Below are 17683 nucleotides of genomic sequence, written 5' to 3'. Positions count from 1 at the left end.
TACTTTGTGGTTAGGCAAATTTTCTTAACTACAAATCTTTAGTTTCTCCATATATAAAATGAAAACAATAGTGATGCCTGTTTCTTACAGTTGTGTAAGAATATAAGTAATTAATATAGACCCTTGGCATATAATCACTAGCTAATTATATTATCAAGGGGAAATGAGTTTCAAGAACAGGGGATAATCAGCTATGTCAAGTTATGCAAATTATTAAAAAACTGTGACTAAGGAACAATGGAATTTACTAATCTGTAAATCACTGATGACCTTCAAGAACACTGTTGCAGTAGTGGTGATTGTTAAAGGAAAAGGAAAGTCATGATAAAAATAGGAGTTGATGTGGAATGTGTAGAGCTTTTGATAGTTAAGAGAAGAAATAAAAATAATATGATAATAGTTTAATAGGCAGAATACCAAACCAAGCATTTTCCCAGCTAAGACACATTGATTATTTTCTATGATGAGGAAGAAGTTATTGGAGATGAAGTTTATGGAAAAATTCTTGGTTAGTTTAAAAAATAAAATCCAACTGGCTTTTGAAATGAAGAAGATAGGGAATGGAGTACCGTTTATCTAATCTATGTATAGCTCCTTTAGGGCTGTGGGGTGTGTGTGTGTGTGTGTGTGTGTGTGTGTGTGAGTGGACTGAAATTCATTGATAATCTATTCAAAAATTTAGACTGTCTCTCTGTTTACACACATATACATGCAAATACACATGCCACACTCAAGAACACACAATTGTGCATACAATTAGGAGAATCCATTAATCCCTTTAATCCATTCATGAACCAATTTTTTCTCCAAATGGTCCACAGATTCCCAACAAAGTTACCCTCTTGTAGGACTTAGAAATAGTTTAGACAAATATGCATTTAGATTTGTGTATAAATTAAAATTAACAATTAAGTTAGAGGTCAAAAATTCCTATGAAATATAAATAAAATATATTTATTCAAAACACAAATTACTTTTCAAAATATAAACAGGAAATATAAACTTGAAATTTTTCCACTGATTCAGAAATAAATGTTCTATGTGACAAAGAAAATGTAATACAGCTAAATTTAATTGAGTTACAAGTATAGGCTAAATATTTTCCAAGAACTTTTCTAATATTCATAAAATACATGGGTCTTTTGTTAATGAATGAAGAAACTGAGGCTCAAAAGTGCAAGTAACTGGCCCACTATCAGGTTGCAAATCCAAGCCCATTTGGATCAAAAGTCAAGAAAAAATTATCCTTATCACTAATTATAAGAATATTCTAGGCCACTATACACAAAGAGTATGCATTAATAGAATCTATGTGGGATTAATAAAGGTTGCTTTTTATTTTTTTTCTCTAGTCAAAATACAAAAGAACACAAAAGAAAAAAGAAGAAAAGACTGATGTTAAGGATCAATTACCCTTGCAACTTGTTGTAAAAATTCATCAATCAAAGACATGATTGATCACTATTTACTTGAAATTCTTGCTATCTCTTGGCTCTCGTGAATTATTCCTATCTTACTTTCCTCTGAACTCTGACCCATTTCCTTCAGTTTCATTTTCTCTCCTTGTCCCTGAAATACTGGTATTTCTTGGGATTTTGTTCTCAGCATTCTTTTCACTGATTTTGCACTCTCTGGATGATATCATCCACATCCATGGTTTCATTCATTATTCAGTGTCTCTCTTCAGTTCAGACTGAGCCCAAGAGCTCCAGATACATATGACCAGAACTCTTTTGCATTTAAATGTCTTTTAAATGCCTCCTTATCTGTACATCCACACTAAACTCACCTTCCTCATTCAAATCTGCTCCTTCTTTGGTGTGCCCCTTCCTAGCTTGGTTTTGATAAGTTGTCAAAACTAAAAATTGAAGAAATCATCTTTAATTCTTACCACACTTCTTTTCTTTCTTTTATATTCTTTGCAGCCAAAGATGGAGAAGCTCTATACAGTCAACAGAAACAAGACCAGAAGCTGACTGTGGCTCAGATCATGAACTCCTTATTACCAAATTCAGACTCAAATTGGAGAAAACAGGGAAAACCGCTAGACCATTCAGGTATGACCAAAATCAAATCCCTTATGATTATACAGTGGAAGTGAGAAACAGATGTAAGGGCCTAGATCTGATAGAGTGCCTGATGAACTATGGAATGAGGTTCCTGACATTGTACAGGAGACAGGGATCAAGACCATCCCCATGGAAAAGAAATGCAAAAAAAGCAAAATGGCTTCTGGGGAGGCCTTACAAATAGCTGTGAAAAGAAGAGAGGCGAAAAGCAAAGGAGAACAGGAAAGATATAAGCATCTGAATGCAGAGTTCCAAAGAATAGCAAGAAGAGATAAGAAAGCCTTCTTCAGCAATCAATGCAAAGAAATAGAGGAAAACAACAGAATGGGAAAGACTAGAGATCTCTTTAAGAAAATTAGAGATACCAACGGAATATTTCATGCAAAGATGGGCTCGATAAAGGACAGAAATGGTATGGACCTAACAGAAGCAGAAGATATTAAGAAGAGGTGGCAAGAATACACAGAAGAACTGTACAAAAAAGATCTTCATGACCCAGATAATCATGATGATGTGATCACTAATCTAGAGCCAGACATCTTGGAATGTGAAGTCAAGTGGGTCTTAGAAAGCATCACTATGAACAAAGCTAGTGGAGGTGATGGAATTCCAGTTGAGCTATTTCAAATCCTGAAAGATCATGCTGTGAAAGTGCTGCACTCAATATGCCAGCAAATTTGGAAAACTCAGCAGTGGCCACAGGACTGGAAAAGGTCAGTTTTCATTCCAATTCCAAAGAAAGGCAATGCAAAAGAATGCTCAAACTACTGCATAATTGCACTCATCTCACATGCTGGTTAAGTTATGCTCCAAATTCTCCCAGCCAGGCTTCAGCAATATGTGAACCGTGAACTCCCTGATGTTCAAGCTGGTTTTAGAAAAGGCAGAGGAACCAGAGATCAAATTGCCAACATCTGCTGGATCATGGGAAAAAACAAGAGAGTTCCAGAAAAACCTCTATTTCTGCTTTATTGACTATGCCAAAGCCTTTGACTGTGTGGATCACAATAAATTGTGGAAAATTCTGAGAGAGATGGGAATACCAGACCACCTGACCTGCCTCTTGAGAAATCTGTATGCAGGTCAGGAAGCAACAGTTAGAAGTGGACATGGAACAACAGACTGGTTCCAAATAAGAAAAGGAGTATGTCAAGGCTGTATATTGTCACCCTGCTTATTTAACTTCTGTGCAGAGTGCATCTTGAGAAACGCTGGACTGGAAGAAACACAGGCTGGAATCAAGATTGCCAGGAGAAATATCTATAACCTCAGATATGCAGATGACACCAACCTTATGGCAGAAAGTGAAGAGGAGCTAAAAAGCCTCTTGATGAAAGTGAAAGAGGAGAGTGAAAAAGTTGGCTTAAAGCTCAACATTTAGAAAAAGAAGATCATGGCATCCGGTCCCATCAGTTCATGAGAAATAGATGGGGAAACTTTGGAAACCGTGCCAGACTTTATTTTTTGGGGCTACAAAATCACTGCAGGTGGTGACAGCAGCCATGAAATTAAAAGACACTTACTCCCTGGAAGAAAAGTTATCACCAACCTAGATAGTATATTCAAAAGCAGAGACATTACTTTGCCGACTAAGGTCCGTCTAGTCAAGGCTCTGGGTTTTTCCTGTGGTCATGTATGGATGTGAGAGTTGGACCTTGAAAAAGGCTGAGTGCCGAAGAATTAATGCTTTTGAACTGTGGTGTTGGAGAAGACTCTTGAGAGTCCCTTGGACTGCAAGGAGATCCAACCAGTCCATTCTGAAGGAGATCAACCCTGGGATTTCTTTGGAAGGAATGATGCTAAAGCTGAAACTCCAGTACTTTGGCCACCTCATGTGAAGTGTTGACTCATTGGAAAAGACTCTGACGCTGGGAGGGATTGGGGACAGGAGGAGAAGGGGATGACCGAGGATGAGATGGCTGGATGCCATCACGGACTCGATGGACGTGAGTCTGAGTGAACTCCGGGCGATGGTGATGGACAGGGAGACCTGGCGTGCTGTGATTCATGGGGTCGCAAAGAGTTGGACACGACTGAGTGACTGAACTGAACTGAACTGAACTGATGCTTCTTTTCAGCAGCCTACACAGACATCCAATCCATCACTATGTTCTGTCAACAGTTCTGTATTTATCTATTTACTTTGCTCTTGTCTCAGAGCTTCCACTTTTATTTAAGAACTTACTATCCTAAGTTGAATTATTTCAAGATAACTGTTTTTTTCTTCCAATTTTGCCCCCTTCTGGTACACTTTCCTTCTTGAAATAATCCTATTATTTATAAAACATAAATCTGATTATGCCACTGTTGTGTTAAATTATTTATGGGCCCCCCTTTTATTCAAAAGAGTTTCCTTACAAGAGCTACAAGTCCCTGTGTGGATCTACAAAGCTTCGCCCCTTAGCACACCTCTCCTTCCCCTCACACCCGGTACTACAGTCAGACTAAACCACATTCAGTGGTTCAATCACATCTGGCCTCGCCATCCTTTGATGCCTTGTCACGTGCTGCTTCTTTGGCGAGGGGTGCCTTCCTTCCTGTCTATATTTCAAATAACTAGCGGCTTAAAACCCAGATCAGGTAATACCTCCCATAGGGCAGCATGACAAGTTTGATGCTCCTTCCTGTGTTAATCTCTGTTACAGCACTCTCTTTCTCTGTCATAATACTTTGTCTTACTGAACTGTGATAATTGGCTTGTATGTGTTTCCTACTGCTCCTTGAGGGCAACAACTCCTCATAATTTTCAGTATCCTCATTTCTGGGCTACCCAGGTAGCTCAGTGGTAAAGAATTTGCCTTCAGTGCAGGAGACACGTGTTGGATCTTTGGGTTAGGACAATCCCTGGAGAAGGAAATGGCAACCCACTCCAGTATTCTTGCCTGGGAAATTCCATGGACAGAGTAGCCTGGTGGGCTACAGTCCACGGGGTTGTAAAAGAGTCAGATATGATTTAGTGACTAAATATCAATCTTCATTTCTAGTAGAGTGTCTTAAATACAGTTGTCCTTGATAAACATGTTTAATGAATAAGTGACTATGTTTATTATCTAATCTAGTGAGTGAATGGGCAGATTCATTACAAAATATAACTTTGGTCTTTGCTGCATCACTCACTGTCATCTGATTAATTAATAAGTTGCCCAGAAATGTCTTGCCCTATTTTCTTAAAAATATTACAATAAAATTAGAAAAAAAAGACAGTTATTTTATTTCTTGATTCAAGTAATCTCAGTACAGATGTACTTTTCACATCCATGGTCTCCTGGTTAAAGTGCTAGGATAGTGACTAGAATAACTGGGTTCAAATCTAAACTCTGTGACTTTTTAGCTACATGGTCTTTGGCAAATCAAACGATTTCTTTGAGCCAAATCTGGCTTACCTAAAAAATAATGACTATCTTCTCAGACAGGCTCACTCCAAGATTAGTTGAGGTCAAATAAAATCATGTACACAAAAACAGTATAAAACCTGTGTTATAATAAAATGTAAGGTATATGGAATTTATTCCTCATTTTAAATTCCTGAACACTAGTAAAATTCTGTTATTGAGATATATACATAATTCCTAAAGTCAGAAAGTACAAATTGCTCCTCTTTGAGAAATAAAACCTCTTTGGAGAATTCATAAGAAAAAAGTAAAGAGAATTTTTTGAAATGGCTTTATGGAAGTTTAATCCTGTGACAATTCTGAAATATATCAATGCAATTGTGCATCATTTAAGAAAGGTCCAAGGCACAGGAATATGACTCATCTTTGTCATCAATGTCATGATGGAAAATTAAGATAAAAGGGGAAAATAATATTATAAAACTAAGTAATTATTTCAAATCAACAAAGAATCTTGCTACCAACTCAAAATAAGGAAAGAATTACAGTAACTCATTTTCCTAAAAATAATCAAAAGTCAAACAATATTCAATTCTAATATATTTCTTATAACAAGGTCAAAATATCAGAGTTTTTATTTTAGCATTTTAAAAATATTATATCAGTCCAATATATACTTTTAGAATGTCTTTTTAGGGTTTCATGCTCCTGAAAAGAAAGATATATAATATTTAAATATTGTTAAAGCCACAAGACCTTATTATTCAGCACCCTTAAATTCAACATGTTTGAATTCAGTCCGTAGTATATAAGCAAAAATGTCTGCAGACCCTACTGGATATACTGTCACATTTAAAACATATTTAGATTAACTAAACAAGTCTTTTTTACACACTAACCTACTTTTACAAGTAGCACTCAACTTGGATATTTAGGGTTGGTAAACAAACCCTTCACAAATAGAGTTAATATTTAAGTTAAAAAAGAACAACTTTTTCATCATTACTAAGGTATAATATGCATTCCATTCTTGATTTACAACTTTCTAATCCATCATGTTGCAAACCACTGAATAGACAGATTTTAGACAGAAAAGGCGAGTAAGATAAACAAATCATTAAAAAATAAATAAATAAAAGATAACAAAAATATTAACCAGTTAGTCTTTCCTATCCAAGTTTAAAAAGTTGGAAATATTCAACAAAAATTCTATTTCACCTAAGTGACAATACATAACTACTTAATGTATCTCATTATGTATTTTCCACTACCCATTTGAAATTAAAAGAATCATTTGAGAAACTGAACATCTCTGCGTTTTATTGTAAAGAGGCTACCTCTTTTACAAGATTTCAAACATAACTGAGCTAAAGTGATAATTGCAACATCTAATTTTGTTTTATCTTTTAGAAAACTTGATGATAGACTACATCAGTATTTTGGTCATTATTACTTTGGCCAAATTGAAGATATATCATCCTCCAAAACAAAAACATCTTTATTAATTAACTGTTAGAAAAATATAAGAACACAGCCTCATTTTAGGTTGTCTTAAATGTTTTGCAGAGAACATACTCAATTTAACTAGCATGTTTGCTTGTGAAGATAGCTATTTGGAGTCAAATGCATAATATTTTGTTAAAGAAAACTGCCCACATCAAATTATTTTTTAAATATCTATTTTGCCAAAGCCCATACTTTGAATAGATTACAGCAAATAAATGTATATCTTTAATTACATTTTGAAATTTGACTACTTGGGCCACCTATTACACCTACACTTTGTTATTTAAATATGCCATAATTCTATATTATCTGTATTTCTTGTAGTTTCAGTTTTATACTAGGCAAAGTATGATTTTTCAACAAGAATAGTTTAAAAAGAGAACAGCATTTTAATTTAATCTTACACAAATGCTGTTTTTTTTTTAAAGTTACAAACCAAAATAAACCTGATTCTCCTTCAGAAACTTGAGGTTTATCCCAACAGTACAAATTTTGAGTTTATTGGGGTTTATATTTATGTAGTATGTCAACTCCATACGCAGAATGTTTACATTGTCCAAAATATTCTTTAAACTTTAATTTTGAGACAAAAGAATCAACCTTAAATTACATTTATCCAGTAGATGACCAATAATACTCTTTATTCCTTAGTCTGCTATTTTTAGTTTTTAAGTGTATATTTCATAAAATAAATGTATCCTATACAGTGGTTCTCATTCACAAAGACACTAGATTACTCAGTTTTACAAGGATTCACTTTAGGAAAATCATATTTAAAATAAACCTAGTTGAACGCATATTGTACATTTATATTTAATTCAGCATGAAAAATTTTAAAATCTAGTCTGTATCGCTACGAGGCATAAGTTCATGTTAATTCTCTAGAACACTATTTTTACCTTTTGTACCCAAAGGCATAGAGCTTGATACATGACATTGCCTCATACTTATTGCTTATATTTCACCTTTGATTAGACTGGAAAATCACGTGCGTACAGGCTCTTGGTCAGCTCATTTAACAAACACCAATCACCTGACCCATACCCTCTGATCAAAAACATGATACCACTAACATTACACTATACTTGGAATCAAAATAAGCAAACTTTGTTTTCTTAGCTTCAATTTTCTCAATTCTAACATGTTAAAGAATAGCATACTACCTATATTTTATACCTGTTTCTACTTCTTCATGCTGTGTACAGTTTCTTATTAATTTTTTACGTTTACAGGTTCTTTGCCACTATTGTTTTATTCTATATAACATTTTTATCACATAAATAATATGGTACTAAAATTAACCTGAATGAGATTAACAAACTATGTGGAAGGAGAAAAGAAGGAATTATCACTGTAGTTTATAAAGCTGGAAGCCAGAATACAAACTTTAGAATACTTAAGAACCTAATCTGAAAAAATAAAACTAATATAGTTCCACTTTTATGGAAGTCTTTCAAAGTTAAATAATAAAAAATATATTTAAATAGCAATTTACTGTAGACAAAGTACCTTCAGATGTATTTGAATCATAAATTATTTTTAAACTTAGTAGTATTTTTGTTGCCAAAATCTCAAGAGAGATATAAGGAAAATACTTAAATCAACAGATAATATTCATGTACTAAGGAAAATATTTTATACCTAGAATGTACTAAGGAAAATATTTTATACCTAGAGCTAATTTGAAATGTTGACATCTCTATCAAAACTTGGAACAAAAAATAATAACAAGACATTAAAAAAATAGCTATCCATAAACTTAGCTCTAATTTATGTTCATTTCTGCTTAAAAACAATTCCCATATAATTATCTTTATAAAGAATATTTATTTTATTACTAAATAAAGCAAGTGATTTTTCAAATTAAGTAGTACTCAAAGGAACTAAAACATTCCTGCAAATGAATACATTTGCTTTAGATTTAAAAAAAATAAAGTCAAATGCTTTAACCTCCTTATGAAATGAAGTTCAAAAATAAAGTATTAATTAGGTGCCTAAAATTAAGGAAACATGATCATGTTATTTGTTAGATGAATTAATTGCAGATATACATGAGCTAAATGAAACAGATATCCTCCTAACACATAAAAACTCTTTGTTTTCAAATTCACTTGTTTGTTCAAAATACAGTTTCTTGTACGTAGAGTACTTTCAAAATAAAAATATACTCAGTCTGATATATTAAAAATATTATACAATGCAGACTGAATATTTTATTATTATTGTGCAAAACTTTATATAGAAACTATTCCTACATGTCTTACGTAATCTATAACAATTATCTTAACACACAAATTTTAAGGAGCTGTAAATTAGCATCTAAAAATAAGGAGGTATGGAAAACATGTATTTTCCTCAAGAGTGAAAATGTAACCTAAATGCTCTATTGATCATAGTTTATTGATTTTTAAATTAATACACAGTTGCTTATATTTTTACTTTATGTTATACAGTATTTTCACAGAGGAGCTCTAAAAAACTGTTTAATCATAACATTAGATAAGATCACCAAATCTTAATTGTATTGTAGGGATAATAGATCCAGCTGGGTTAGTATGTGAATTCAGTGGATTGGAGATTAACATGATTTGCCACCAAGGTAAGACTCCATGGAGTTATATCCACAGAATATATACATTACCTGATAGCAAGAGACATTTACAACCCAGAATATAAGAGCAGGGCAGCTTCAAGTGACATCACCAGATCATCTGCAGTGTCAACCAACCTAGTGGAATATACATCCTCCACACCACCACTCCCCACTTTCTCACTGTTAGCAAACCTTCCATTCCCTTTATCAGTGTAAGAGAGCATGTGTCTTCTCTAAAAGCAAGATGTACGCTCACTCAAGTGAAAAGCAAATACAAACCAAAGGAAAATAAATAAAAAACAAGATTGAGTACAATTTTCACTAACTTGACATGCAGGTTGTAGGACTAATACTGAAATGCTAAAGGAGAAAGTAATTCCAAGAAAAAGGAAAGAAGAAAGGAAGAAAGGGAGGGAGGGAGGAGGAGGGAAGGAGAGATGAAGGGAGGGAAGGAGGAAGAGAAGGAAAGACCAGCCAAATATCCTGGAGACTAAATCTTGCTGTAACTCTGATTTCCTCTCTAACCAGCAAACTGTGGAGAGCTTGAATGTCTTTCTGAAATATAATAACAGTAATAATACAGAGAAAAGGGCCTCTATTGCCCCGACTTAATTCTTTTCTCATTTATCTTCAACTTATGTTTTACTTACAAGCATTTGTTACAGCAAAGCTGTTGGCGGTCTCAATGTTGTCCACATGAGGTACCAAATTAAAAGGAGCTTCTGACGCATTGGGGCTGGTGTTATGAAGAAAAATTGCTAATCGAAAAGCAGTGTACTCCTGATCTGTGTTTCGGATGAAAAGACCACCTAGCAAAAACAGCAGAAAAAGCCCGTTCAGTGTTTCCTCTTGTAACTATTATTACACCCGCACTAAGCACTGTCAAATCCACAGCCATTCACCAATACACACATTAAGGAGCTAGCCCTGCCACATCTTGGGAGACTGCCCTTTGTCTCTAAAGAGTATGTTTAGCATTTCAGTCTTTAGGACAACTCAGCTTTTTACTGTCCCAATTTGTCATGATCACAGCGGCCTCTGAGACAGACCATTTAGTGTGTTTTGCCTTCTCTCCTTGCCCTCCCTATGATTCCCAGCACACTGCTACAGAAGCCAGCTCCAGGCATTTCTAAGATGCATGCAGATGAGCAGAAAAGACAATTCGCATTAAAATAGAGAAATGAAGGTTTGTGATGACATGCAGGTGAGAGGGAAATCAAAAGGGAGACGTGAACTTTGTTTTTATGCAGTTCCTGGACCCAGCCTAATTAGCCCCGTTTTGTGCAATGTCCACGAGAAATGATGCAGTGTGAGGCTGGGCTTAGTTGGAAGGAATTCAATAGCTGCGTCCCATCAGAAGACAGGGGAGAATAGAAAAAAAAAAAAAACAGCCAAGGGCAGGACGGATAGAGTCCCCAGAAATAGAGTCCAGAGGAGGGATTAAGGGCAAAAAATTCAAGAGGAAAATAAAAGAAGAAAAGGTTCCAGGAAAGGGACATAATTTTGGAATCGGTTAACTGGTAGCAAGCAAAGGCAAGTAGGTCAGGGTGTAAATGTCTTCTTTCTTTTTCTTTCTTTCTTTCTTTTTTTTTTTTTTTTTTTTTTTTAACCTAAGCAATGTCTTCTTGTATAGCAAAAGCTGTTGCCTATAGCACGGGAAGAAGAGTGGATGGGTTTTGCTTTGTTTAAGCAAACTCTACATCCCTTCACACTCCAGAGAAAGAAATGAAAGGAGATATTAGATAAAATGCAATCAAACCCCACCGAGATTTTATCCCAACTTATTGCAATCCTACTTCAGCGACATGAGACAAATAGGAGTATAGACTGAGGATGGATGGAATGTAGACTGAGAACCGCTCTGTGCTGTTTCGACTGAACCAGCACCAAAGAGGCAGTCTTTATAAAGGGAAGAAAAGACGAGAAGAGAGCAGAAAGGAGACGTCGAATGTTCCCTTAAATTGCTTATCAGCAACTCATTTAACTCACTTTCGGTATCTGCTACAGCCACCCACATGCATACCCCACTGAATCAGAGCTTACCTATTTGCACGCTGCTCGGAAAGGCTCCCATGGCGAGTCCCCAAAATCCAGAAAATAACAAGACAATTTGTCTGCAAGTAATCCTCATCTTCTTTTCTCCTCTCCCTGGCGCGCGCTCTTTCTCTCGTACTCTTCCTAAAGACCGTTCAGAGAGGCATTGAGGACTACGGCGATAAAATTAAAAACAAAACAAAACAAACAAACAAAAAAAAAAAAAACGGAAAGAGGTTTGGACTGTTTAGGGTTATGACTTCCCTTAGCAATCCATCCCGAGCTGCCAGATTTTTCCTGCAGTCTCCATAGCCCTGGGAGAGGTTTGCTGTCCGGCTGCAAATGTTGCCCATGCAAAAGATGGTGGTGGAGCGGCGCCTGGCTGCTCGCAGGGATGAGACATGCGCTCTCTCTGTGCCTAGCTCACACTCACGCTCGGCCCTCGCTTTCTCACCTACACACACACACACGCGCGCGCACACACACACGTACACACACTGGCGCCGCGGCCGCCGCGCGCTCCGCGGCTGGGGTCTGCCACCGGCCACCTAGAGTCCCCACCGCCCCGCGCGTCGCGCCCCCCGGCGGCCCCTCCGCGGGCGCCGAGCGCTAGCTCCACACGTCCCTCGCCCACCGCCCGGCAGTCTTCGCCCCCGGCTGCTCACCGGAGCGCCCCAGGCTCTCCAACGCTCCGCAGCCAGAGGAGACAGGTTTTTCCCTTTCACCGCTCCCGCCTCTCTCGTTCCCGCTTTGGCAGGGGGTTCCACTCTGGGGGTGGGCACCCCCAGGGTCCCTCTCTTTGTTTTCCAGGCACCCCTGTTCCGCGGCCACGTGAGGCTGGAAATCTACCCGCGGGTCAGGTCCTCAAGCCCCGACCAGGGCCCCTGGGAGCTGGTCCCTCCCGGTGCTCCAGGCACCCTGCCGCATTCTTGCAGGCTCTGGGGAGGACCGGCTGCCTCCCTCTCCAGCTCAGCCTTTCTCTCAGCCTCACCCTCTTCTGCCACTGGGCTGCGCACAGGACTCCGGTCCGCGCTGCAGCAAATGTTTCTCATCAGCAAACAGCCCAGGGAATCTGGAGGGCCTGAGACAGGGATGGATGAGATGAGGGGTCTCAGGGAGAGCAAGGAAAGGCGCAAAGGGCAGCCACGGGCGAGTCTGAGTCCGGGACCAGCGACGGAAGAAGTGAGGAACGTCAGGCTGGAGAAGAAACACAGGGAGGCTGAAACAGGCTAGGAAAGAGAGCAAGGAAGGAAAAGTTAATTTAAAGAACAAAGAAAGGTAACGACCAAGGTGGGGAAGGGACTGAGAAATGAAAACTGAATAGGGCCTCTACGCTGTTCTTTGAAAGTCAGGAAACCAGGAGTAAGAACCGCTTGAGCTGCTAAGTAAAAAGGGGAGTTAAAGAGTCCTTTCTTTGCAGGCTTTTTTCAGGTGACACATTTCCTCTGTGCTGGGCCTGCCTCAGGATTTAGGAAGCACATAGTTCAGAGGCTGACGAAGGAGAACCTCTTAGTTCTCCTTGGGTTAGCGGGCACCAGTGACTATTTGTCCCCGATAGAAAAATCGGGTGTTTTTCATGCACATCTTTTCTTAACTGGAGCTCCAGAATACTCAGCTCTACTCCATGTCATCCCAGGAATGCTTAAGCATTGTGTTGATGATGTCAATAGTTGCTTTAAATGGGTAGAAGAAAATTAATTATCCTAGAAAGTTTTAGAGCTATGGTGTCACTGCCTCTCCATGGGTCATCTATAAGATTTCAATTCACTTGACTGTGTTGGATGGAGTCTGTGTCACACCCAGAGAGCCACTGCACAAGCAAGAGATGAAAGGTTTCTAATTTCCTCTGTACCATCTGTCTCCTGACCTAGACAGTATATTCAATCCCCAAATTCCATTAAGTGATGAAAGAAAAAGTGTTTTAAATCTCTACAGGTCTTTTCGTGTCATTGCTTGAATCATATCATTTTAGAGTCTGCAAGACTGGGTCACATTAGCTAAGGTCAAGGTTCTGAAGAGTTGTTAGAGGGAAGGATTCCCCTTAAAGGTTAACTGTAAGAAATTTTAGAAATGTAGAGACATGATGCCTTCATTTAATGCATTAGTATCTTTTACACTTAAAATACTGTCTTCTATTATATTTTAGGAATGAATATAGGAAGTGTCTGTGTTTATTTGATGTAACATTTGGGAAAAGAAGAGAAAGAACTGATTAATGTGGAGTTCTTACAAGGGCTCAATTGGTAAAGACTTTTTGAAATATGTATTACCTTTACTCCTTCAAGTATCCTTTTATTAGATGTCATCAAGTGCCTGTATTTGGAGTTTGAGGATGACATGTAATAATCCTGGCTGAAACGTCAGAATGCATTTCTTCAGAGTGTCTCTCTAAGTTCTGAATTTTACTTTTAAATACATCTTTTTGTTGTTGTTATTCGTCCACTTTTCTGTTACATTTCACTACAAATTGTCATGACAAAAAAAACAACTTAAACAGTTGTGAGTAATTGGATGTCACAAATCATACATTTGTCACTTAGTTTATAAGGCTTTAGTTTTTCAAGTCAAGTGGGATTTGAAATGCTTTCCTTTTTGTCTTTTCTGTCAATGTAAAAACCAAATTGTAATAATATTATTGTTTCTCTTATAAGAAGATAATAAAATAGATCACATAAAATTTAAGTTGAAGTTAACTGAAATTAAAATTTCAAAACCCAGAAAGCCATTAAATTCATCACTTCCTGGGCAAATAGTCTAGCTCTCCTTAATGCATAGAGGTGATTATTAACCATTGTTCTCAAAAATGAAGAGTTGAGGATTCATAGGATGAAATGCCACTATCAATCAAAGTGCAAAACAAATTTTATTTTTCATCTAATCAGTATGATGGCACCTTGGCTAAAAATGACCTTGGCTATATTTTCCAATATATAGACCTAGATATTTTTCTCTATATCTATACCTACATGGATATACATAGAGACATGCCCTCCTGTCATGCCTGTCTTTAAGGCAGATTCCTTTGTTAAGATATAGCAAAAGAAAAAAAAGTTTGGGTTTGGCTAGGAATGACAGCAAGTGGAGGCTGTGGCAAATGTTGTGCATTCATATATAACAGAAATGATGATCACAATGGTGAAGACAAAGCAGTGAAAAATAAAAATGGATCTGGTAAGTACAGCTGCAGTTTTAATCTTGAATTTTTGGCCCTCCAAAAAATATTTTATCTACTACTACTACAAACAATGTTATATATATTTACTACTATGATATTATATCTACTACTGTGGGCAAGGATCCCTTAGAACAAAAGGACTAGCCCTCATAATCAACAAGAGTCCAAAATACAGTACTTGGGTGCAATCTTGAAAATGACAGAATGAACTCTGTATGTTTCCAGGGCAAACCAGTCAATATCACAGTAATCCAAGTTTATACCCCAACCACTAATATCAAACAAGTTGAAGGTGAATGGTTTTATGAAGATCTACATGACCTTCTAGAATGAACACCAAAAAAAAAAAAAAAATCTGTTTTTCATCATAGGGAACTGGAATGCAAAAGTAGGAAGTCAAGAGATGTCTGGAGTAACTGGCCTGTTTGGACTTGGAGTACAAAATTTGGACTTGAAGCAGGGCAAAGGCTAACAGAAATTTGCCAAGAGAACACACTATTCATAGCAAACACCCTCTTGCAGTAACACAAGAGACAGCTCTACATATAGTCAATACTGAAAACAGATTGTTTATATTCTTTGCAGCCAAAGATGGAGAAGCTCTATACAGCCAGCAAACACAAGATTGAGGGCTGACTGTGGTTCAGATCGTGAATTCCCTATGGCAAAATTCAGACTGAAATTGAAGAAAGTAGGGAATACCACTAAGCTATTCAGGTATGACCTAAATTAAATTGCTTACAATGATATAGTGGAAGTGACAAATAGGTTCAAGGGATTGGACTGAGAGACAGAGTGTCTGAAGAACTATGGGCAGTGGTTAGTACCATTCTACATGAGGCTGTGGTCAAAACCATGCCCAAGAAAAAGAAATACAAAAAAAGCAAAATGGTTCTCAGAAGCGGTGGTGGTTTAGTCGCTAAGTTGTGTCCAACTCTTGGGACCCCAAGGACTGGAGCCCTCTAGGCTCCTCTGCCCATGGGGTTCTACAGGCAAGAATAATGGAGTGGGTTGACATTTTCTTCTCCAGGGAATCTTCCCAACCCAGGAATCAAACTTCAGTCTCCTGCATTGCAGGCAGATTCTTTACCAACTGTGCTATAAATAACTGAGAAAAGAGAAGTGAAAGGCAAAGGAGAAAAAGAAAGATATATGCTTCTGTATCAGTTCAGTTCAGTTCAGGTGCTAATTCATGTCCAACTCCTTGCAACTCCAGGCTTCCCTGTCCATCACAAACTCTCAGAGTTTGCTCAAACTCATGTCCATGGAGTTGGTGATGTTACCAACCATCTCATCCTCTGTCATCTCCTTCTCCTCCTGACTACTATCTTTCCCAGCATCAGGGTCTTTTCAAATGAGTCAGCTCTTCACATCAGGTGGCCAAAATATTGGAGTTTCAGCTTCAGCATCAGTCCTTCTGATGAATATTCAGGACTGATTTCCTTTAGGATGGACTGGTTGGATCTTCTTGCAGTCCAAGTGACTCTCAAGAGTCTTCTCCAACATCACAGTTCAAGCATCAGTTCTTCAGCGCTCATTTCTTTATGGTGAATTCTCACACATATACATGAATACTGGAAAAACTATAGCTTTGACTAGACAGACCTTTGTCGGTAAAGTAATGCTCTGCCTTTTACTATATTTTCTAGGCTGGTGATAGCTTTTCTTCCAAGGAACAAGCGACTTTTAATTTATGGATGCAGTCACCTCTGCAGTGATTTTGAAGCCCAAGAGAATAACGCCTGTCACTGTTTCCATGTTTTTCCTATTTGCATGGAGTGATGGGACCAGATGCCATGATCTTCATTTTTTGAATGTTGAGTCCTAAGCTGGCTTTTTCACTCTCCTTAAGAAACTTTTAGTTTCTTTTCACTTTCTGCCATGGGTGGTGTCATCTGCATATCTGAGATTACTGATATTTCTTCTGGCAATCTTGAGTCCAGCTTGTGCTTCACCCAGCCCAGCATTATACATGATGTACTCTGCATATAAAGTTAAGTAAGCAGAGTGATAATATACAGCCTTGATGTACTCCTGTCCCAAGTTTGAATCAGTCTGTTGTTCCATGTCTGGTTCTAACTGTTGCTTCCTGACCTGCTTACAGATTTCTCAGGAGGCAGGTAAGGTGGTCTGGTATTCCCATCTCTTGAAGAAGTTTCCACAGTTTGTTGTGTTCCACATAGTCAAAGCCTTTAGCATCATCAATGAAACAGAAGTAGATGTTTTTTTCTGGAATTCTCTTGCTTTTCCTATGATCCAGTGGAGTTTGGAAATTTGATCTCTGGTTCCTCTGCCTTTTCTAAATCCAGCTTGAACATCTGGAAGTTCTCAATTCAAATAATGCTGAAGCCTAGCTTGATGAATTTTAAGCATTACTTTGCTAGTGTGTGAGATGAATGCAATTGAACAGTAGTTTGAACATTCCTTGTCATTGTCTTTCTTTGGGATTGGAGTGAAAATTACTCTTTCCAGTCCTCTGGCCACTGTTGAGTTTTCCAAATTTGCTGGCATATTGAGTGCAGCACTTCCATAGTATTATGTTTTATGAATTGAAATAGATCAACTGGAATTCCATCACATCCACTAGCTTTGTCAGCAATGATGCTTCCTAAGACCCACTTGACCTCACACTCCAGGATGTCTGGCTTTAGTTAATGATCACACCATCGTGGTTATCTGGGTCATCAACATCTTTTCTTAATAGTTCTTCTGAGTATTCTTGCCACCTCTTCTTAATATCTTATGCTTCTGTTAAGTCCCTACCATTTCTGTCTTTTATTGTGCCCATCTTGACATGAAATCGTCCCTTAATGTCTCTAATTTTCTTGAAGAGATCTCTAGTCTTTCTCATTCTATTTTTTGCCTCTGTTTCTTTTCCTTGATCATTTAGGAAAGTTTTCTTATCTCTCCTTGCTATTGCTTAGAACTCTGCATTCATGTGGCTATATCTTTCCTTTCCTTCTTTTTTGGCTTT

The 17683-nt window shown here is 37.6% G+C and overlaps 1 protein-coding gene across 1 annotated transcript in view; it reads right to left on the bottom strand.

The window, feature by feature from the left end:
- Positions 1-12003, bottom strand: part of GRIA4 (glutamate ionotropic receptor AMPA type subunit 4) — a 693144-nt gene extending 681141 nt beyond the window's left edge. The window contains exons 1-2 of the mRNA XM_005689338.3: positions 11544-12003; positions 10151-10309 (exon numbers count right to left, since the gene is read on the bottom strand). Of these exons, the coding sequence (XP_005689395.1) occupies positions 10151-10309; positions 11544-11631 (247 nt within the window). The 5' untranslated portion in view covers positions 11632-12003. The remainder of the gene's footprint in view (positions 1-10150; positions 10310-11543) is intronic.

Source organism: Capra hircus, chromosome 15 (assembly GCF_001704415.2).
Source record: "Capra hircus breed San Clemente chromosome 15, ASM170441v1, whole genome shotgun sequence".
Lineage (NCBI taxonomy): Eukaryota > Metazoa > Chordata > Mammalia > Artiodactyla > Bovidae > Capra > Capra hircus.
Note: the sequence above shows the minus strand (reverse complement) of the source record. Positions and strands in the feature narration are given on the sequence as shown.